Below are 23,798 nucleotides of genomic sequence, written 5' to 3' on the forward strand. Positions count from 1 at the left end.
AGTGGCACGTGACAGAAACTCTGGATGTGATTTTGTTATTTTGCACTAGCGCTGATGAAAATTAGCTAATCATCCCAGCTACCGCTAAAGTTCCTCTAGCTTTGCATTCAGTATTTCTTTCATTGCTCTTTAGGAAACAGTTAAACTGGATTCTGCAGTCTTCCCATTAAGGGTATCAAGCAGTTAAAGAATGAAAGGCAAACAATCACGTTTATTTCATTTTTTTTAATTCTTAGTCCAATGAAACCTCCAATAGCCTAATGAGCTTTAACCCATCAGCAGCTTTGATTCTCTTGTGAGCTCCAATATTTCAACAATGTTTTTAAATATGTCACTGGACACAATCCATATTCTCTTGTGTTGTTCTCCACATTTAGTGATTGTTTTTGTTGATTTATACAGCAGGATTACACAGCAGTGGGGAAGAAGTTTTATTACCGTAGAAGTCTTTCAGAAAGTGTGTTAACTAAGTTTAAGGATATCATTCCTCTATTATTATGCTCCCAACACAGTACAGAGCAGCTACCTAAAATCTGCTCCCACTGAGGTCGATTATCTCGTCAATAGTTTTACATCCTAACTGTGTACAACTCTGGATACTGTGGCTCCTCAGAAAAGGAAAGCCTCAAATCAGAAGTGCCTGACTCCGTGGTATAACTAACAACCACGTGCCTTAAAGCAGATAATCCGTAAGCTGGAGAGGAAATGGCATCTCACTAATTTAGAAGATCTTTGTTTAGCTTGGAAAAAGGGTTTGTTGTTCTATAAACGAGCCCTCCATAAAGCTAGAACATTCTACTATTCATCACTGATTGAAGAAAATAAGAACCCCTGCAGCCTGGCTGACAACGAGTCAGAGCTCTGCTGAGCCGAGTATTCTTTAACCTTAAGTAGTAATGACTTCATGAATTTCTTCACAAATAAAATTGTTACCATTAGAGAAAAAAAAATAATCATAACCATCTCAAAGACATATCTCCATGTTCGGCTGCTTTCAGTACTGCTGGTATTTGTTTAGACTTTTTTGGCGGGATTAATCTTTCAGAGTTAACTTCAATAGTTACTTCCTCCAAACCATCAATGTGTCTATTAGGCCCCATTCCTACAAGACTGCTCAAAGAAGTCCTACCATTAATTAATGCTTCAGTCTTAGATATATTCAATCTGTCTTTCCTTCACTTGACCCAGCTGTCTTAGCTAATTAAGGCCAATCTCCAACCTTCCTTTTGCAAACGATCTTCTTATGGCCTCTGACAGTGGACTCATTTCTGTGCTTGTTCTGTTGGACCTCAGTGCAGCTTTCAATACTGCTGACCATAATATTTTATTAGAGAGAATAGAGCATACCATAGGTATTAAAGGTGCAGTGGTTCGAATCATATTTATCTAATAGACTCCAATTTGTTCATATAAGTAGGGAGTCTTCTTCACACTCTAAGGTTAATTGTGGAGTACCACAGGGTTCTGTGCTAGGACCAATTTTATTTACACTATACAAGCTTTGAAGTTCTTTTACTCTGCCCTACAAATCTTAGAAACATGGTGTCTAACCAGATACTTACTCTGGATGGCATTACTTTGGCCTTCAGTAACACTGTGAGAAATCATTTTTGACCAAGGTATGTCCTTCATACTAAGCACATATGTAGGACTGCTCTTTTGCATTTGCGCAGTCTCTCTAAAATTAGAAACATTTTGTCTCAGAGTGATGCTGAAACGCTAATTCATGCATTTATTAGTTCTAGGCTGGACTATTGTAATTCATTGTTATCAGGCTGTCCTAAAAGCTCCCTGAAGATCCTTCAGCTGATCCAAAATGCTGCAGCTAGAGTACTGACAGGGACTAGAAGCATATTTCTCCCATATTGTCTTCTCGTCATTGGCTCCCTGTTAAATCCATAATTGAATTTAAAAATTCCACTTCCCTCTTAGACTGCTGGTTTACTTGTGGTTCCTAGGATACCTAAGAGTAGAATGGGAGGCAGCGCCTTCAGCTTTCAGGGCCCTCTTCTGTGCAACCAGTTTGGATTTGGGAAACAAATTCCTTCTCTATTTTTAAGATTAGGCTTAAACTTTCCTTTTTGATCAAGCTTATAGTTAGGGCTGGATCAGGTGACCCTGAACCATCCCTTAGTTATGCTAATCTAGACTAAGGCTGCTGAGGGGTTCCCATAATGCACTGAGTATGTCTTTTTCATTCACCACTTTTTACTCTGTTTATACCTGACTCTGCATTTAATCATTTGTTATTATTAATCTTTGGTTCTCATTCACAGTCTGTCTTTTGTCCTGTCTCCCTCCCCTCAGCCCCAGCTGGTCACAGCAGATGACTGCCCCTCCCTGAGCCTGGTTCTGCTGGAGGTTTCTTCCTGTTAAAAAGGAGTTTTTCCTTCCCACTGTCACCAAGTGCTTCTTCATAGGAGGTCATTTTGACTGTTGGGTTTTCTCTGTATTATTGTAGGGTATTTAGCACCTTAAGGTTACTGTTTGTTGTGATTTGGCGCTATATAAACAAAATTGAACTGAATTGACTTCTGATCTCACAGAAATACTTATGTGCACAAACATGACTATTATCTTTTCCTAAGTCCAGTCGAATAGCTTAGGTGTATCACTCTAAACAACCGTCTACTGATTTGGTATCAGTCCCACCCTTTAATTTTTTTTCTAAATCTTTTTTCACTGTGAAAAATCACTCAAAGTTGGTCATAAGTTGTTGTTGGGGAAGGGGGGGGGGGGGGGGGGGATACCAAATTTTAACTCATCCCAACATACTTCATGGACCTGTAAATCATGTCTCCATTAAACTGACTGAAGTTATTGTTCAAAAAAAATCAGCTTATTCTCTGAGGGTCAGGTTGGAGGCACTCACTGATTTTCCAGTGGAAAATGATGTTGTTCTTTAATAAGTTACTCATTGATTATACATTGGTACTTCTGTGGTTATTATGATGACTACCTCCAAGTAGCAGTATTATGAATGTTTGCTTGGGATATCAGTTGACTGGGTTAATGCCATTTTTATGAATGTACCACATACACATTGATTCAGTCTTTTAGTAAACTATAGCTAGATGTATTTTGGTTTTTCAGTTTTTCTTCAGTTCACTCCTGTTCCCATTCTCAGGTTGACCTGTCACCGAGGCCCCTCCCTCACCCTCTAAAGTCACATCAGTGAAGTGTGTGTGTATGAGTGTGTGTGTCTATGAGTGAGTGTGTTGTCAGAGAGAAAGCTTATTTAAAGGGCTACCTCTCTCTCTCGCCAGGCGATCGACACCAGCTCAGCACTGTCAGCTTACCGCCTGCTGCTTCTTCCAGGGAATAACGTGTGAACAGCCTGAACAGTTTTCCTCAGAGACGTCTGCTAAAGAAACAATCAGTAAGACTGAGTTTCCTGCTGATTCTGCACAGAGATCTTTACTGCTAAATGAATAACAGGATGGCTGATTCACATCCATATTCACATAGAGTAATTTAACTTACTGGCTGTCTATTTCTTACACCTTCTACTAACTACTTTACTTAATCCATTTTGGGTTTTTTGTTTTTTTGTTTTTTTTTTTTCATGTATTTATTGACTGTTCAAACTGCCAAACTTAGAGACTGGTACTGGCTTGCTTTCTGGCCATGAGTATTTCTTTCATCGTGATGATGTGTTGTGTATATGAACTAATTTACTGACTGGAAATTGGGTAACTTTGGGTAAATGACAATTGATTTCATGAATTAGCCATGGAATCTACCCCTTCTTAACTTATAGACTGGCATTTAACTTTTTGCTGCCTCCTTTACTGACTGGTTTATTTCCTCTTTAGCAATGTGGCGACATTGTTTTCTTACCTCCTTTATGTGATGTGTGGTTCAGTAACGATATTTCTGGATTTCTGACTGATTCATAATTAGCTTGTGGACTGGTTTATTGACCAACTTGCTGAGTAATTTTTATCACTCAGGAGGTGGGCCAAATACACTGCCTGGCCAAAAAAAATAAAAATGTTGTTGGATCATCTTTAGCTTTGATCATGGCAGACATTTGTAGAATATTATCATTTTGATAATGTCATAAGATTTATTTCCATCCAGCGTTGCATTCATTTTTCATCTAACGTTGATGATGTAGATCTTCTATTGATGGTGGGAGAGTCTGACCACTAAAGTAATCTCCAGTATATCCCAAGGATTCCCAGAGGGGTAAAGGTCTGGACTCTACGGTGGCCAATCCATGTATGAAAATAATGTCTGATGATGTCTGAACCACTCTCTCTGTTGAATCCTGGCATTGTTGTGTTGGAATATGCCCATGCTATCAGGGAAGAACCACTGCAAAGATGGAAAATCATGGTCATTCAGTATATTCAGGTTGTCAGCTTGTTTCTTTGTTTTGGGCACATAATGTTCTTCTTCTCACCAGTGCAAAGCTCTTACCTATTTGCTTAGTTAAATCCAAGTAGTGACTTGTTTTTGGCCAGATGAGCCGGAGGCTGGGTGAATCTATCCTGCAGAGACCTGGGAGATCTTTTATCCCTCTAAAAGTCACCAGACTCAGCTGTTCATTCAGTGAGCAAAGTAAATGATAAATACACTACAACCCTCATTCACCCGATTCATACAAGCACTTTTTTCTATACCTGAACACCTTGTTCACACACACACTCACATGGACGCAATTCAGCGTTCAGCATTTTGCCCAAGGGTACTTTGACATGCAGACTGGATTAGCTGGGCATCAAACCATAAACTTTCTGATTGGCAGACAACCTCCTCTGCCTCCTGAGCCACAGCTGACCCTCACGTACCCAGCCATACAAAGTACTTTGCATACCTGCCTATGTAACCCCCAGGATATTGAACTGATCCCTGCTAGGCACTGCCATCCTTAGGCAACAGCTACTAGAATCCCCGTGTGTGCAATCGTAAGAAAAAACAAAAACATTTAAAAAAAGATCCTCATTATTATTATTAGAGTAACCATATGTAATACCTTTTTTTCAGTATACTGAGATCATTGCAGAAATGCCTCAGCTGTCTGTCCTGCTGCCTCTGACAGGTAAATTCTGTTCTTGGTTTGTTTGTTTGCTTTCTTGGATATTATGACAGCTTCATGTGTTCTGTCTTTTTTTCCCTCAGGCCTTTTCTTCCTTCTCTCCTCAATGCTTGGCTCAGAAGCCAGCGGTGAGTCCTCAAACATACCAGTCTGCCAGACACCAGATCCACTGGCTTGATTTGACACAAATTTTATGACTGATGCCTGACAGAACCCTCCCATTTATCCGAGACCGGCATTAGGTGTACACTGGCTTGTGGGTTTTGTCTATCCTTTTGGTCTCAAACCAGAGAAACTGGGGATCTTTCAGGTGTAAGACAAATTAGTTAACCACCACATCGTGGAGCCACATGTTGGTAAAAATAATACTGATACTGTGAAATACAGTCAATCAAATCAACACATTTTTTGTATTGTCTTTACACTCACAGCTTTCATTCTGGCAACCCAATTTGATGGTCTACAGTATATGCCAACTAGTGTAGCTACATTTTTTTTTTTTTTTTCCGTATACTTATATGTTTTTTTCTTGTGAATCAGCTGAAGGGTGGCCACAGAAACCACAGACTGAGTCTGGCCACCAGAGATAATTTTAAATGATCTGAAGAGCTTCAATAGCAATGAAACAAAAATTTGAATTTTACAAACCATCAAGTAGGTAATCAGGATAGGAGTGGGCTGTATGACCTGCAGCAAGTTACACTTTGACAAGACATTTTTAGTTGCCATCAACAAGCTTCTGGCATAATCCCGGCTGGATATTTCTCCACTCTTCTTGGCAGAATTGGTAGAGTTCATTTAAATTGGTTGGTTTCCTGGTACAGACCTGACTTTTAAACACAGTCCACAAATTTTCAATAGGGTTGAGGTTAGTGCTTTGGGCTGGCTATTCCAGTCTGCTTTATCCATTCCAAAACCAGTTTGAAGAGTGTTTGGGTTCATTATCTTGCTGGAACACCCAACTGTGTCCAAGTTTCACCCGTCTAGCTTTTGATTTGAGGTGGAGTTGAAGACTTTGAAGGTAGTCCTCCTCCTCCTGGTACACTGCACTACTTTATGCAGTGTACCAGTACCACTGGAAGCAAAACAACCCCAGAGCATGATGCTACCACCACCATTCTTGACAGCTGGTACTGTGCTCTCAATTTTTGAAAGTCTCACCTTTACTCCAAACATCACTCTTGTCATTGTGGCCAAATAGCTCAATCTTTGTCATCTGATCGTGAAATTTTTCTCCAGAAGGCATTTGGCTTGTCCATGATTTCAGAGCAGGGGCTTCTTTCTTGGTCAAGACCCTCTCAGTCCATGGTGAAAACACACTTAGCTGTTTCCAGTTCTTGGCAGGTTTGAGCCTTGGTGGTTCCTGGGTTGTTCCAGAACATCCTAACCAATTTCCGCGCATCTGAAAGTGACAGATTGGGTCTTCTTCCAGACGTTGGCAAAGTGATGGCACATTCAAATAACTTGTACTCAGGTACATTTGTTTGAACTGATGATCTTGGAATCTGCATTTGTTTGGAAATGGCTCCAAGATACCTTCACAACTTGTGTAAATCTACAGTTCCTCTTAGATGTTCACTGAGTTCCTTGGACTGTGTGACGATGTGACCCTATGTGGATTAGAGAAAATCCAAAATAAACTCAAACCTGTGCACCAAATTCTTGTTTTTTAAAGTCATTACAGATGCTTTGCAGCCATTCCACACTGGAAAAAGAACAGTTCAGCGAAATCATTAAAAGCCCAAAATTACTATGGGGAAAGGGACCTCTCCGTTGTGGGCGAGGCTGAAATCGACTGGGACATAGTGTGAGAGAATCTATACAACACCTCCAAAAACCCTGACCACCAGCTCATACATTTTAAATTCATACATAGGCTTCATTTAACGCCCAGGAAGCGTCATGCTATGAAAATCATTACCTCTCCAAATTGCGATTTATGCTCACTTAATACTTTAAGATCATTTATGCATATGTATTGGGATTGTCCTAGTGTGACGATTTTCTGGAGACAAATCTCCACCACCTTGAGTGGTTTGCTTCAGGTCAACATTCCGTTATCTCCATCCTTACTCCTACTCAACGATGATTCCAAACTAGGGATCTCCTCCCATTAAGAACATTTACTATGGGCTGGCCTTACGGCAGCTAAGAAGATGTTGGCACTGAGATGGCAACCACCTCACACATTGCCGTGGCAACAGTGGGCCAATTCTTTCTTAGATATTGTTATGATGGAGCGATCAGTAGCCAGGATGCATGCGGCCAGCCAGAAAACAATAAGAGCATGGGATGCAGCTTACACTCTGGTTAAGGAAAAAGTAAAACATCTAATCTGGTGACTGTATGTTTTATTTTCAGCTACTTAATTGTATCTTTTATTTTCGTGATTCCAGTTGTTTTGAGATCCAGGGTGGGTGGGGTTGGGGCCGCCATGGATTGATTTGGGGTGGGGGGTGGGGTGCGTGTATGTTCTATAATTATATTTAAGTGCCTTATTTCTCTCCTTTTCATGATGTTTTATTTGTTTGCACATTTGTGGATTCATAATTAAAATAAAAATAATTGATAAAAAAAAAAGCCCAAAATTACCCTGATATTCATGCCCTTAATGAGTGTACATAAACTTCTGACTAGAACTGCTGGATTCATCAAGAAAGTGACTTGTCCTTCCTTCATGTAGTATAATTAGTGCCCTGTTAGCAGGGGGTGGATTCCTGTTAACAATGATTTAGCTAAAGCCTGAGCAGACTTTTAAAAGCTACTGGCAGCAGATATGTTTCAACACAAGCAGCTAATATTAGTTAATGTGACATAAATATGAACAGAAGTATGTAACTAGGATACTTTTCTAACCAGCCAGCTAAAACTTCTGATTAATTATTTTGGTTTTTCATTCCATTCCCTCAGCGTCTCTGTGGGTAACTGGAAACCTTCCAGTATGTTTCTTCTTTTGTGTTTATGTTGAGCTTGATTCATAAAAACTGAATTTTTTATGCTTTCAATCCTTTAAAAAAAAAAAAGCACATTTATTATTCTAACTGAATTTCAAAGAATTACTGGCTCCCTTAACAGTATTATGTAAGACAAGCAATTTTTTTCCTTTTACACATGCATTTTTTATACAGCTTAAATATATCAAGATATGCTAATTTAACAGCCCTTTCATCTTTTTAGACAATCATTTTATAATGAAATTAATAGTATAGGTTTATTATAATAAATCCTTTTAGTTCCATTGTATTCTGTCATTTTACCACATTTTCATCTTACTGTTTTTTCTTTTTCCCTCTATAGTTTTTTGAATATTTCTGTGTGTGCGACAGATTATTATCTTTAAATTGCTCGGTCTTGCCCCTGTAGTAAACTAGCCCACTGTATATACAGAAGATGAAAGTAGTTCCACCAAGAAACAGGAAAATGATGCTCCCACAGTCATTAACACCTATCGCCTACATCAAGGATTTTAACTTGTAACAAAGTATTTTGACTGCATATCTTGTTTTCTACTCAGTGCCTGATCCAGTGACCTGTACAACACGTGGAGCAGACCTGACCCAGGACACTGTGGTGGTTTTATGCCCCCCACGGTGCATGCAGTCGAGGATGTCTGTGTTTGGGACGGGAGTCTACGCCGCTGTCTCATCCATCTGTGGAGCCGCTGTCCATAGGTACAGCTTTCCTTTCATAACTGCTGTAGTTTATCTTGAATTTCCACCACAACATGTTTTAGTTACACATTACAGCAAGCGTGAGCTGATTTTTCAGTCATCACTGAAAACACTGAAACAGAAAGTGTCTTACATGTTTGGTTTAAAAGGCCGTTAGCTGCAACACAATGAAACCATGTTAACATTCACAGGAGTGTGACATGATGAAAAGGACCAGAGAAGGGAAGCCACAGAAAAAGAAACAATACATTAATTAAATAAAAATAGAAAACAGAGAGAATCCTTATTCAGTTTCTTCATTTATTTATTTATTTGGGGGGGTCCTCTGATTACTTCCTTGTTTTTAAGACTGACTGTTAATGCTTCAGAGCAGTGAACACTTTATCACACTGGGGTATTTGGGGGCAGGTGCAGTGAGGATTGTTTCTGGTGGATTCAGTGTAGATTTTCAAACACGTGGATCAGACTCTGTGTTCAGCTGCCAAGATGTGACATAATAGAGAGCAGTGTGAGTCCTGGTGCCTGCTGAACCTTAACAAAACACCAACACCATGAAGGAATGTGCTTGAAAAGAGGATTAAGTTCTCAGCCCTGAGTGACCTCCTCATTCTCCTGCAGAGGGCCTCGATGGCCCCCTGAGAAAAAAAATTCTTTTTAATCGTTTTTCCTCCTTCATGGATGTCTTTTTTTCTTGTCCTGTGAATTGTTTTTATTTTAATTTTCACCTTTATGACAAGATCTTCCTGCTCTCATTGTGCACATTTCTGATTTATGTTTTCAAGCACAAATCTATTTTTTTAACAGGATCTCAGTCCGGCTGCTTCAGGTCAGGTGTGATTGTAAATGCATATCAATCAGCAAACTGACTTCCTTAGTAGCAACTCTCATAACTGTTAGTGGTTATCTTGTATTTCTGTCATGGTCTGCTTCCCCTTTTTTATTTTTTCATACAGAGGTATCCTAGGGCCGGCTGGAGGCCCTGTTAGAGTTCATAAGCTGCAGGGACGACACAACTACATGAGCTCGTACGCGCACGGCGTCCACTCACAGGCTCTGTCTCACTGGACCGCCTCCTTCAGCCTCACCAGTAGGTTTTAATTTGTGGATGAATTAATTCAGTATGACACAAATGTTAGCTGAATCTCTTGAATCGCGCTGTAATTGACCCTTTGTCAAATAAGCACTTGAAATTAGAATATGTGATACAAATAAATACAGTGTAGAAAATGAATAATCCAATTTAAATAGCCTAATAGTGCAAAAGTGTAACTAGATCAAGATATGCTTAAAGTACCAAGAGTAGTGAGTTCAGAATCCTATATACATTATATTGCAATCATTTTAAACATTTAAGTAGTACTGGATAGCTTTATGTGTAATAATACAGTTGAAAAAAATTAGATTTTTATTTTAAAATCTGCAAATTAGCAGGGGACAAGCAAAAACAAACAAAAAACCCAAACCACACTTATTTTTAATTAATTTCATCACAGGTGTGAATGATGTTCATCTTTTCCACTCTTTCCCGTATCTGCTGTTTTAGAGCCCATTATTGTTCCACAAGAGTTAACCAGTGAGACCAGCACCACAGCTCTTCCTGCAGCTGCACAACCAGGTAAGATAAACACCATCATATACTACTAAAAACATTATTTCCTTCTGCTTCTGTGTTCTGCTTTTATTGCAATTCAATTCAATTCAATTCAATTCAATTTTATTTATATAGCGCCAAATCACAACAAACTGTCGCCTCAAGGCGCTTTGTATTGTGGGTAAAGACCCTACAATAATACAGAGAAAACCCAACAGTCAAAACGACCCCCTATGAGCAAGCACTTGGCGACAGTGGGAAGGAAAAACTCCCTTTTAACAGGAAGAAACCTCCAGCAGAACCAGGCTCAGGGAGGGGCAGTCATCTGCCGCGACCAGTTGGGCTGAGGGGAGAGAAAAGACATGCTGTGGAAGAGAGCCAGAGATTAATATCAATTAATGATTAAATGCAGAGTGGAGTATAAACAAAGTAAATAAGGTGAATGAGAAACAGTGCATTATGTGAACCCCCCAGCAGCCTAGGCCTATAGCAGCATAACTAAGGGATGGTTCAGGGTCACCTGATCCAGCCCTAACTATAAGCTTGATCATAAAGGAAAGTTTTAAGCCTAATCTTAAAAATAGAGAGGGTGTCTGTCTCCCGAATCCAAGCTGGAAGCTGGTTCCACAGAAGAGGCGCCTGAAAGCTGAAGGCTCTGCCTCCCATTCTACTCTTAAGTATCCGAGGAACCACAAGTAAGCCAGCATACTGAGAGCGAAGTGCTCTGTTGGGGTGATATGGTACTATGAGGTCTTTGAGATAAGATGGTGCCTGATTATTCAAGACCTTGTATGTGAGGAGAAGAATTTTAAATTCTATTCTAGATTTAACAGGGAGCCAATGAAGAGAAGCCAATATGGGAGAAATCTGCTCTCTCTTTCTAGTCCCTGTCAGTACTCTAGCTGCAGCATTTTGGATCAGCTGAAGGCTTTTCAGAAAGCTTTTAGGACAGCCTGATAATAATGAATTACAATAATCCAGCCTAGAAGAAATAAATGCATGAATGAGCTTTTCAGCATCACTCTGAGAAAGGATGTTTCTAATTTTAGAAATATTGCGCAAATGCAAAAAAGCGGTCCTACATATTTGTTTAATATGTGCATTGAAGGACATATCCTGGTCAAAAATGACTCCAAGATTTCTCACAGTGTTACTGGAGGCCAAAGTAATGCCATCCAGAGTAAGTATCTGGTTAGACACCATGTTTCTAAGATTTGTGGGGCCGAGAACAAGAATTTCAGTTTTATCTGAATTTAGAAGCAGGAAATTAGAGGTCATCCAGGCCTTAATGTCTTTAAGACATTCCTGCAGTTTAATTAATTGATGTGTGTCATCTGGCTTCATTGATAGGTAAAGCTGAGTATCATCTGCATAACAATGAAAATTGATGCAGTGCTTTCTAATAATACTGCCTAAGGGAAGCATGTATAATGTAAATAAAATTGGTCCTAGCACAGAACCCTGTGGAACTCCATAATTAACCTTACTGTCTGAAGAAGACTCCCCATTTACATGAACAAATTGGAGTCTATGAGATAAATATGATTCAAACCACTGCAGTGCAGTACCTTTAATACCTATAGCAAGCTCTAATCTCTGTAATAAAATGTTATGGTCAACAGTATCAAAAGCTGCACTGAGGTCCAACAGGACAAGAACAGAGATGAGTCCACTGTCAGAGGCTCTAAGAAGATCATTTGTAACCTTCACTAATGCTGTTTCTGTACTGTGATGAATTCTGAAACCTGACTGAAACTCTTCAAATAAACCGTTCCTCTGCAGATGATCAGTTAGCTGTTTTACAACTACTCTTTCAAGAATCTTTGAGAGAAAAGGAAGGTTGGAGATTGGCCTATAATTAGCTAAGACAGCTGGGTCAAGTGATGGATTTTTAAGCAGAGGTTTAATTACAGCCACCTTGAAGGTCTGTGGTACATAGCCAACTAATAAAGACTGATTGATCATTTTTAAGATTGAAGCATCAATAATTGGAAAGACTTCTTTGAACAGTCTAGTAGGAATGGGATCTAACAAACATGTTGCTGGTTTGGAGGAAGTAACTATTGAAGTTAACTCTGAAAGATCAACTGGAGCAAAAGAGTCTAAACAAATACCAGCAGTGCTGAAAGCAGCCGAACATGAAGAATAATCTTTGAGATGGTTATGTATAATTTTTTCTCGAATGTCTAAAATTTTATTTGTAAAGAAATCCATGAAGTCACTACTAGTTAACGTGAAAGGAATACTCGGCTCTACAGAGCTCTGACTCTTTGTCAGCCTGGCTACAGTGCTGAAAAGAAACCTGGGGTTGTTCTTATTTTCTTCAATTAATGATGAATAGTAAGATGTCCTAGCTTTACGGAGGGCTTTTTTATAGAGCAACAAACTCTTTTTCCAGGCTAAATGAGCATCTTCTAATTTAGTGAGACGCCATTCCCTCTCCAGCTTTCGGGTTATCTGCTTTAAGCTGTGCGTTTGTGAATTATACCACGGAGTCAGGCACTTCTGATTTGAAGCTTTCCTTTTCAGAGGAGCCACAGTATCCAAAGTTATACGCAGTGAGGATGTAAAACTATTGACGAGATAATCGACCTCACTGGGAGCAGAGTTTAGGTAGCTGCTCTGCACTGTGTTGGCACATGGCACTGAAGAGCATAACAATGAAGGAATTAGATCCTTAAACTTAGTTACAGCACTTTCAGAAAGACTTCTACTGTAATAAAACCTATTCCCCACTGCTGTGTAATCCATTAAAGTAAATGTAAATGTTACTAAGAAATGATCAGACAGGAGGGGGCTTTCAGGGAATACTGTTAAGTCTTCTGTTTCTATGCCATATGTTAGGACAAGATCCAGAGTATGATTAAAGTGGTGGGTGGGCTCCTTTGCATTTTGAGAGAAGCCAATTGAATCTAACAATAGATTAAATGCAGTGTTGAGGCTGTCATTCTCAGCATCTACATGGATGTTAAAATCACCCACTATAATTATTTTATCTGAACTGAGCACTAAATCAGATAAAAAGTTTGAGAAATCAGACAGAAACTCTGAGTAGGGACCAGGTGGACGATAGATAATAACAAATAAAACAGGTTTTTGATTTTCCCAATTAGGATGGACAAGACTAAGAGTCAGGCTTTCAAAAGAATGAAAACTTTGTCTGGGTCTCTGATTAATTAATAAGCTGGAATTGAAGATTGCAGCTAATCCTCCTCCTCGACCTGTGCTTCGAGCATTCTGACAGTTACTGTGACTCGGGGGTGTTGATTCATTTAAACTAACATATTCATCCTGCTGTAACCAGGTTTCTGTAAGGCAGAATAAATCAATACGTTGATCAATTATTAAATCATTTACTAATAGGGACTTGGAAGAGAGAGACCTAATGTTTAACAATCCACATTTAATTGTTTTATTCTTTGGTGCAGTTGATGAAGCTGTATTATTTATTGTTTTTGAATTTTTATGCTTAAATAGCTTTTTGCTTATTTTAGCTTTGGTGTTTGGTGGTCTGGGAGCAGGCACCGACTCTATGGGGCGGGGGTTTTGGGGGGATGGCAGGAGGAGAGAAGCGGCAGAGAGGCGTGTAAGACTGCAACTCTGCTTCCTGGTCTCAACCCTGGGTAGTCAGTTTTTAGGAGGGTTAATAAATTTGGCCAGATTTCTAGAAATGAGAGCTGCTCCATCCAAAGTGGGATGGATGCCGTCTCTCCTAACAAGACCAGGTTTTCCCCAGAAACTTTGCCAATTATCTATGAAGCCCACGTCATTTTTTGGACACCACTCAGACAGCCAGCGATTCAAGGAGAACATGCGGCTAAACATGTCGCTCCTGGTCTGATTGGGGAGGGGCCCAGAGAAAACTACAGAGTCCGACATCGTTTTTGCAAAGTTACACACCGAGTCAATATTAATTTTAGTGACCTCCGATTGGCGTAACCGGGTGTCATTACTGCCGACGTGAATAACGATCTTACCAAATCTACGATTAGCCTTAGCCAGCAGTTTCAAATTTCCATGAATGTCGCCTGCTCTGGCCCCTGGAAGACATTTGACTATGGTCGCCGGTGTCTCTAGCTTCACCTTTCTCAAAACAGAGTCACCAATAACCAGAGTTTGTTCCTCGGCGGGTGTGTCGCCGAGTGGAGAAAAACGGTTAGAGACGTGAACAGGTTGGTGGTGTACCCGGGGCTTCTGCTTAGGACTACGCTTCCTCCTCACCGTCACCCAGCTGGCCTGTTTTCCCTGCTGCTCGGGATCTGCTGGGGGGGAGCTAACGGCGGCTAAGCTACCATGGTCCGCACCCGCTACAGGGGCCTGGCTAGATGTAGGATTTTCCAGGGTGCGGAGCCGAGTCTCCAGTTCAGAAAGCCTGGCCTCCAGAGCTACAAACAGACTACATTTATTACAAGTACCGTTACTGCTAAAGGAGGCCGAGGAGTAACTAAACATGTGACACCCAGAGCAGGAAAGTGCAGGAGAGACAGGAGAAGAAGCCATGCTGGTAGTGAGTCGGCTAAGGGCTAAGCTACTAGCTGAGCTAAGCTAGCGAATTTCTAAAAACAAATAAAGTGAGTAATGTGAATACAGGTGATTCAGCAAAGAGTATGCTATTTAAAGTAGGTGAAGATTACACTAAAATATGTTATTATCCAGATAAATCGAGTTATACAGATATAACAGCTAACAGACAGCAAAACACTGTGCTCCGAAACAGGAACAGGAAGTGATACAATACCGCAGTGAGAGCCAACACGATTCATTCACCTATTCTGTGCTTTCCTGGTGTCACACTCACCACTCTGATCTCAGCACTGTTTCTAGTTTACTGTTGCCTTTCAGTAGTTCATCCAGTTATGTGTTTTACTTTTTTTAGTCAGATTTTTATTTCCATTAGTATTAGGAGTTGCCACATTCACTTGGCACGTAAAAGGTTGCTGGTTCAATTCCAGCCGGAGACACAAATCTCCTTTGGGGTTGCATCAGGAAGAGCATCCGGTGTAAAAGTGCCAAATCAAACACGCGGCGCTACCTGCTGTGACAAAGGAGCAGCCAAAAGTAGCTTCTTTATTTACACTGATCTTATATCAAAGGTGAGAGAAAAACAAAGTAAAAAATGAAATAGGAGATCAGACTGAAGTAAAAACAAATTATCAGTATATACATTACATGCATTCATCCTAAAACTTTCAATATGACTTATTTCTTTGCTGTTCTCTTGATGAATGCTGTCAGAGAGACAGCAGTCAGCAGATGAAAGAAGTTTTTAACTTGCAACACACGATATTTACACGTTTTCCACTAAAACGTGCCATGTCATTCTAACTTAATCAAAGAAATTCTGGTTCTTTGAGATAATTACTTGTTCCACAAAATCACAAATTGTTCTGCCAGGTAAATAACTTGTTCCAAAATATAATTAACCTGTTCCACAAGATCAGACTTTGTTCCACTTGATACTAACGATTTTAATGAGAGAGCAACATGCCAAAGCTGGGGGGATTTATACAAAGTACAAGTAAGGCAGAAAATGCTGTGAAAATGTGTACTCCCCCTGATTTATCATGCCAAAGTGAATCAGCGCTCGCCTTTCCCCGTGACAATTACTGCACATTCCTATTTAAGCAATAGGGGTGACTCCAACAACATTTAAAGGCAGAAATGCAACAGGAGAGATGTCGAATATGGATGAAACTCACAGCTGGGTCGCAGCTGAAAGTGAATCCCACCACCCTCAGTGTTTACCCTGGCCTCTATTTGCTTATTCCATCTTTTATTTGAGGCTTCCAGACTCAATGGGAGTTTGATGCTTCCACCAGCAAGACTGCATTACCTCAGCTGACCTTTGTGTGTGTGTGTGTGTGTGTGTGTGTGTGTGTGTGTGTGTGTGTGTGTGTGTGTGTGTGTGTGCGTGCGTGCGTGCGTGCATATTTCTATAGCTAGGTGACAGCCAAGGTTGTAGCCCTTAGTGTCAGTAATCATTTACAGTACTGTAGTTATATTGGTTAAGGGTGGATGAGGTGCTAGGGAATGCATTATATTAATGGCTGTCTTTACAAAACTGTGCAAATGTGTGTGTTGTGTTACAGCAAAGAAACTGCTGAAGAAGCCATCAGTGAAGAAAGCCCTGGCAGGTGGGAATAGAGGTACATTATAGTTTATAGTTTTTCTTAACTAAAAAGTAATAGTTTAGTATCTCTTTGTGAACTGTATCGACTTAATATGTGTGTGTGTGTGTGTGTGTGTGTGTGTGTGTGTGTGTGTGTGTGTGTGTGTGTGTGTGTGTGTATATATATATAATTTTTGGGGGCTTTTTTTTTTACAAAAATTAGGGAGTTGTAAGACCTCCTGAGTTAAAGCTGAAAGTCAGTGCTTCAATCCCATCTTGATTGTTTAATCTCAAATCCACAGTGGTGATGTACAGAGGCAGAATTACAAAAGTTGTCAGTGTCCAAATATTTATGGACCTTATGTTGCTGTTTTGTTTCTCAAGTTCACTTTAAGAAAAAAAAAAACAGTGCATTTTTTTTCTTTCCAGTCAAAGCATGTTCAATATTCTACCTTTGTAATGAGATCAATTATTTATGCTTACACATTAAAACTTATATTAAGTTATTAACTATAGTTTTGTGATGTTTCCATGAGAAGTTATTATTTATTAAACAATGGTTTGTAAAGTCAACCAGAAATGGGTACAAAACAATAACTGTAGACGGTGGTTAAATAGATTTGAGTCATCTGTATATATCTGCACATGCACATTTTGATTACCTGTAACAATTTTGTCTCTGACAAATATATCAAAATTGAAGCATACAAGGAGTACTCCTGTTCTAAACTTATTAAAATGATCTTCCAGTATCCATATATATTGCAACTATACACCCAAATCCTCAGTACTTTTACAGAGAAAAGCTTTGTCAGTATTTTTATTTTTTTAGCTTTATAACTTTCATAGTTTAGTAGGTTAACAATAAAACAAAAACAAAATAATTGTAAATCAATAGTAATGCTGAGCAAAAAAAAATTAACATCTTTACGTTTGTGTGTGGGCAGACTGTCAGATGGACATTGCCATGGTGATTGACAGCAGCAACAACATTGGTCAGCGGAGGTTCAACCTGCAGAAGAACTTTGTTACCAAACTGGTGGCCATGCTTAGAGTCGGACCAACAGGACCTCATATCGGTTTAATACAGGCCAGGTCGGGCGCACTGGAGAGTCATCCATGTTTCCATCACTTCACAGCAATCTTTTTTTAGCTTAGCTTTAAACCACCCTAAGATGTATTTTATGCTAGCAGGTTTTGGGATATGTGGCACTTTGGGGTAGTGGTGGTGAGTAAATGTAAGTAACAGAGGACACTGGCACAAATAAAAGTGGAATTCATCTAAACATCACGTAGTAAATGTTTAAAACCTGTTTAACCTCCAAGAAAATGGATTAAAGCATTTCAGTAATGTATTTTGTCACAAGTTTATGTATTAATCTTAAAAAATAAACAAACTTTGATCTCAAAGAACTTAACAACCAAAAGACTAAATTAAATTTGCCTGTAACCTGAAAGATATAAGCTTTTGTAAGGTACAAATTCTTGGAAAGTATGGCTATGACCACGTAGACAGTCAAGACAAGTTCAAACCAAGCATCAGAACGAGGAAGAAAGGTGGTGTAAGTGACTTTGAATGTGGCGTGGTAGTTAGTGTCAGAAAGGCTGGTCTGACCATTGCAGAAACTGCTGGTCTGCAGGGATTTTCCTGCACAGTCATCTCAAAAGAGAAAATATCCAGCGAATGGCTTGTTGATGCCAGAGGTCAGAGTGTGTCAAGCTGACAGGAAGGTAACAGTAACTTAACAGTAACTAGTAACAGCCACTCACTACAACACTTTGTTGAATCAGTGCCACAAAGAACTGAAGCAGGAAATTTATCACATTACTTTAACAAATGCAGATGTGTACGTCCTAAATATATGTATATATATGTGTGTCCAGTGACTCTCCCAGGACTGAGTTCCTGCTGACCAACTACAGTCAGCCTAAAGAGCTGCTGTTTGCTATCAAGGAGTTGGCCTATCTTGGAGGAGACACCAACACAGGTTACACACACACACACACACACACACACACACACACACACACACACACACACACACACACACACACACACACACCTACACATATCTTAATGAAACTTAAATATAAATTGAAGTTGTTTCATTTCATTGAGTTTTGCAAGAATTATTTTGTGCACAGTTCTCTTAAGGTCCCACCACAGCATTTCAATCAGAGAGAGGTCTGGACTCTGACTGGACCAACGACTTGATATTTTTCTTTGTTGACCACTCAGTTGTAGATTTGCTGCTTTTTCTGCCAATTAGAGGGCCTCACATTCAACTCAAGAATGCTTTGGGTAAAATGTAAATTAAAAAAAGAGTGTGTGCTATTGTGAAGAAAATATGGATTTATGATATTTGCAAATCACTGCATTCTGTTTTTAGTTACATTTTACAGTGTCCCATCATTTTCAGAATTAGAGTTATAATTGTACTGTCATGAACTTTAATATTTAACATGCTAACTGAGGCCTGTAGAGCCTTCTGTCAGTAGTTGCCACTAACACTCGTCTCCATCCTGCCTGTGCTCTCTTCTCTAGTAAGAGAACGAAAAATTAGCAGCCACCTGGAGAGGCCCCCTTTTTCTAACCACATTAGAATCTCTCTAACTTATCTTGTTGCTGGTCTTCTCAGGTAAAGCCATCATGCATACAGCAGAGACCTTTTTCTCCCAGGAGAATGGGGGGAGACGGGGTCACCCCCGGGTGATGATGGTGCTGATTGATGGCTGGCCGTCTGATGACCTAGAGCAGGCGGCCATGTTGGCCAGAGAGAGCGGGATCAATGTCTTTCTGGTGTCTGTGGCCAAACCGGCACCTGAGGAGCTCAGCATGGTTCGAGACAAAGACTTCATGAAGAAGGTTCATATTTTATTTAAATGCCAGATAAATGTTAGTATGTTACATTAGTAAGCAGATGATATTCTAATATTAAATACAGAGAGATTAAATGGTCCCTTGTTGTTTAGCTTAAAGTGGATTTATTATGCTGCTCCTTTTTTTCTGTCATATAAAATTTATATACAGTGCTGTGAAAAAGTATTTGCCCACTTCCTGATTTCTTTTCTTGCATATTTGTCACACTTACAAATTTGATATTAGACAAAGATTACCAGAGTAAATACAAAAGGCAGTTTTTAAATTATGATTTCATTTATTAAAGGAAAACATATCCCAAAAAAGTAAGGGCTTCTTAAACCTAATAAGTTGTGTCACTCTTGGCAGCAAGAATTGTAATCAAGCGTTTGCAGCAATTGCCAGTGAGTCTTTCTCATCGCTGTGGAGGAATTTTGGCCCACTCTTCTTTGCAGAATTGTTTTAATTCAGCCACACTGGAGGGTTTTGGAGCATGAACGGCCTGTTTGAGGTCATGCCAAATCATCTCTATTTGATTTAAGTCCAGACTTTGACTTGGTCACTCCAAAACCTTCATTCAGAGGTGGACTTGCTGGTGTGTTCTGATTCACTGTCCTGCTGCATATGCTCAGCTGTGCAACTTTTGTGCAACAGTTACTAGGCAGCAAAAATTCAGTATAGCAGCGGCGACAGTATAATACAGAGCACAAACAATAACTAACATCCAAGAAGGATAAAAGCACAAACTATACGAATAAAAAAATTGAAAGTATAAGAATAAAAAATAGAAAGTAGAATGCTAAAAAAATCAGTTCAAACAATATGTAAATAATGGAGGAAAGAACATGATATATAATAGATTATGTTACAAAATTGTCATACTGCACCTGTTTATTGCACTAATAAATACTTAACCTACTTAAAATGAAGCATATCACATGGTGATACTAATAGTAGTGGTAATCATGGTGGTCTAATTCTATTTCTGGGAGCAGTGCTGGTTAAAAAGTCTGCTGCAGGGAGAAAAGCCCTGCGATAGCGCTCCCGCCAACATTTTGGGTGCAGCAGCCTCTCACTGATGGAGCTCTTCAAAGCTTTTATTTAATTTTTCTATGAATTATATTTCAGTCTGACCCAAGAGACATTCATCAAATTACAGTAAACAGTGTTTTGTGTTCATGAATTTCTTCCTGTCCTCTTGCAGGCTGTGTGTAAAGATAATGGCTTCTTCAGTTATCCAATCCCCAACTGGTTCAGCACCACCAAACATGTCAGACCTCTCATTCAGAGACTCTGTTTGCTAGATGGCCTGCTCTGTAGTAAGACACACCCACACCAACTGCTGTAATACTGCTGTCTGTAAATAGCACATAACATTTGATAATCAATCAGTAAGCTATTCATAGTTGTCCTTTTAAAGGACATGACCAGCAATTCTTGACCAAAAAAAATAAAGAATACATTTTTTGTGTGCTAGGGGGAAAAAAAAGAGTTTTAAAAGAACAGCTACTGTATAAGACCAGCAAGTAGCTTCTGGACATGCAGCTGTTACACAAAAACACTCAAATATTAATATTAACATTCCTACATTTTTACTAAAACTAATTAAATGTATTTATTAATTTTTTTTTAGGTAAAACCTGCTACAATTCTGTGAACATTGGCTTTCTCATCGATGGGTCGTCCAGCGTCGGGCAAGGAAACTTCCAGCTTGTCCTGGAATTCCTAGCAGGAATCGCGAGGAGCTTCGAAATCTCAGATGTGGGATCTCACATTGGTCAGCTTCACAGCATGCAAGCCGCTGATTATCATATGCATTAATTGGCTGGCTGACTGGCTGTGTTGGTGTTGCAGGCGCAGTGCAGTTCACATATGATCAGAGGCTGGAGTTTGGCTTGTCTGACTACTCAAACAAGGAGGACGCCATCAATGCTCTGAGAAGGATCCCCTACATGAGTGGAGGAACAGCGACCGGTTCCGCCATAAGCTACACCACCCAGAATCTGTTCAGGTAACAGAGGTGCTGTTTTTATCTAAACAAAGCTCCAACTTTGGAAACTTTCCACTGTTGGAAACCAACAACTGTGGAATCTTGCAGTGTTATGAGAGGATTAATGATAAAGGAAATGCTAATCTTTGTCTTTACAAAATGTAGCTTCATGAAGACATCTCTGGCATCTGTAGCTTAATAAAGTGATATCGAATCAGCTGCTTTAAACAAGTTTGAAATGTTCAAGTAATTGAAGCTGTCAGTAAAACGTGGTGCATTATGACACCGGAGAGGCATAAAATGGAAATACTCAAATTAAATTCCTCAAAACTATATTCACATTCTGGAGTTTTCTTCTTGTATTAGAAGTTGTATTTTTCTCTGGCAGGCGAACAGGACCGGGTCGCAATTTTCTCATAGTGGTGACAGATGGCCAATCGTATGATGACGTGAGAGGCCCAGCAATGGCTGCACATAAACAAGGTGTGTATGTGAAAACAATAAACCAAAACCTTTTTTGGTTTGTCAGCCATCAATGCTGATTCTGTTTGACCCATAGATGTTACACTGGACTGACGTCATGTAAAAAAACTCACTTCCTTAGGTTCAGTTTTCTAGGGCAGCAGTCAACAACCTTTTTTGAACCTCGGACTGATTTAAGGAGGTTTCATTCAAGAGGTGTGCACAGCTGCATGCTGGACTTCACCTCACACATTTGCTAGGTTTTACAAGCTGGATGTTGCAGTGCCTAACCTGTCACATTCAGTCCTCAGTGCAGGTTTTTCCCCAGTAGGGATTCAACCCCTGTAAAGTGTTAGTGGAGATAGCTGAATTCTTAATAGGCATGTCTGGTAATGCTGGAGTCAGTACTTTCCCTTTAGTGAGACATGAAATGAATGCTATGAAGAACTTAAGGTTATGCACATAACCCGGGTTCTCTGAGTAGCATGAGTGAGTGTCTTCTGGTGAGGTCACGCAGGAGGCATTTCCCCATGGTGAGACACTCACTCATGCTACTTAGAAGACCCGGGCTGTATGCATAACCTTAAGTTACACCCCACGTATATCACCCGTTTCTCCTAATTACCAGGCATTACCATCTTCTCGGTGGGCGTAGCCTGGGCACCCCTGGATGACCTCAGAGCGATGTCATCAGAGCCGAAGGAGAACCACACTTTCTTCACTAGAGAGTTCAACGGCCTTGCAGAGTTTATCCCACCGCTGGTGCGAGGCATTTGCAGAGACTTCACCGAGAACAACTGAGAACACACACACGGGTTTGCATTTCTTTACCCATGAGGACCCTTACCCTGTCTTTCACCCTCATCAGAAACTTTGAAAGATCTGATTAAAGTCACACAAACAACTATTACATTCACATATCACACTCAGTACAGCACAGTTATCTGCAGTGACAAAAGTTTCTACAGTGACTTCTTTTATATATTTTTTCTTATATTCTTTTACACAGTGTACTCAGAGAAATAGACATGTTTAAGGTTGTACCAAACTAATATCACCTGAATTGTTCCAACCAGAACTAAGAGTATACTGTGACTGATATGTTTTACACCTAGAGTATAAAACCCATCTAAAGTGCTCTGAGCTTATTTACAATGAGATACAGCTGACTGGGAAATTCATAGTTCTCCACAAATCAGAGAGTAGCTCTAATTGGCTCTAATTCAGTGGTGTATAAGTGAAGTGTGTCTACAGTACTTTACTGACCTCAGATCACTGTATCTGAAAGCAGTGATGCATACCTCACCCATACATTATAACTGTGTGACGTGTGAAGTTCCACCAGTGCTCTGTCAGGAGCTACATAATCAGCCAATGGTTCAAACATACACTTTTGCAGCCTTTTTGTATTCTTATTTATGCTTTCTCTGATCTTGGATCAGTTCTTCGTGATACTGGTTCATTGGTCGTGTGCAGGTCCGATAATATGTCATTCTATAAAGATTTACCATTGGCTAAACCAACAACAGATCTCAAAGAGCATATTTGAAGAACTAGAGACATGATAAAAATGTCCTCAATTTGAAGGTAGAAGGCAGAAAGAACATACATGCACTCTGTATATATACTGTACACATTTATCCTCCAGTACACAAAAGACATTAATGTACATAAAATACTCCAATACACTAAACATATTATTTCTATTTAATTTTTTTCAACAAGCTGTTGGAAAATCATCAGACAACTAATCAATATCAAGAGTTTACTGGGAAAAAGTCATTCAGTCTTCACTGTACACTCCACTGACAGCTCCAATTCTGAAGCTATAACTATGACAGCTGGGATAGACTCCAGCCCCACCCCACACCCCCACCCCCACACCCCCCGCAACCCTGAAAAAAAGGATAAGCAGAAGAGGATGATGGATGGACTATGAAGGGTGTTAGTAATATATTCATAATCCATGGAATACATTAAATGCATTATTATAATAATTATTAGAAAGCAAGCCCATAACTTGTGGAAAATGTTGTAATATGAAACCCCCATCTTTAACTGTAATACTGAT

General features: G+C 39.7%; 2 protein-coding genes across 2 annotated transcripts in view; one reads left to right on the top strand and one right to left on the bottom strand.

The window, feature by feature from the left end:
* Window positions 1-3,246: 3,246 nt before the first annotated feature.
* On the top strand, window positions 3,247-23,600 carry coch (coagulation factor C homolog, cochlin (Limulus polyphemus)). The gene is made up of 15 exons (XM_030718274.1): window positions 3,247-3,379; window positions 4,993-5,047; window positions 5,128-5,172; window positions 8,559-8,715; window positions 9,669-9,802; window positions 10,259-10,330; window positions 16,396-16,452; window positions 17,363-17,510; window positions 18,300-18,403; window positions 19,055-19,281; window positions 20,480-20,594; window positions 20,909-21,052; window positions 21,130-21,286; window positions 21,654-21,748; window positions 22,356-23,600. The coding sequence occupies exons 2-15, from the start codon at window positions 5,014-5,016 to the stop codon at window positions 22,526-22,528; spliced, it is 1,662 nt and encodes a 553-aa protein (XP_030574134.1). The 5' UTR covers window positions 3,247-3,379; window positions 4,993-5,013; the 3' UTR covers window positions 22,529-23,600.
* Window positions 18,442-23,798, bottom strand: part of strn3 (striatin, calmodulin binding protein 3) — a 36,049-nt gene continuing 30,692 nt past the window's right edge. The window contains exon 17 of the transcript XR_004019025.1: window positions 18,442-18,478. The gene's annotated coding sequence lies outside the window, so the exon portion shown is untranslated. The remainder of the gene's footprint in view (window positions 18,479-23,798) is intronic.

The sequence above is a fragment of the Archocentrus centrarchus genome, chromosome 22 (assembly GCF_007364275.1).
Source record: "Archocentrus centrarchus isolate MPI-CPG fArcCen1 chromosome 22, fArcCen1, whole genome shotgun sequence".
NCBI lineage: Eukaryota > Metazoa > Chordata > Actinopteri > Cichliformes > Cichlidae > Archocentrus > Archocentrus centrarchus.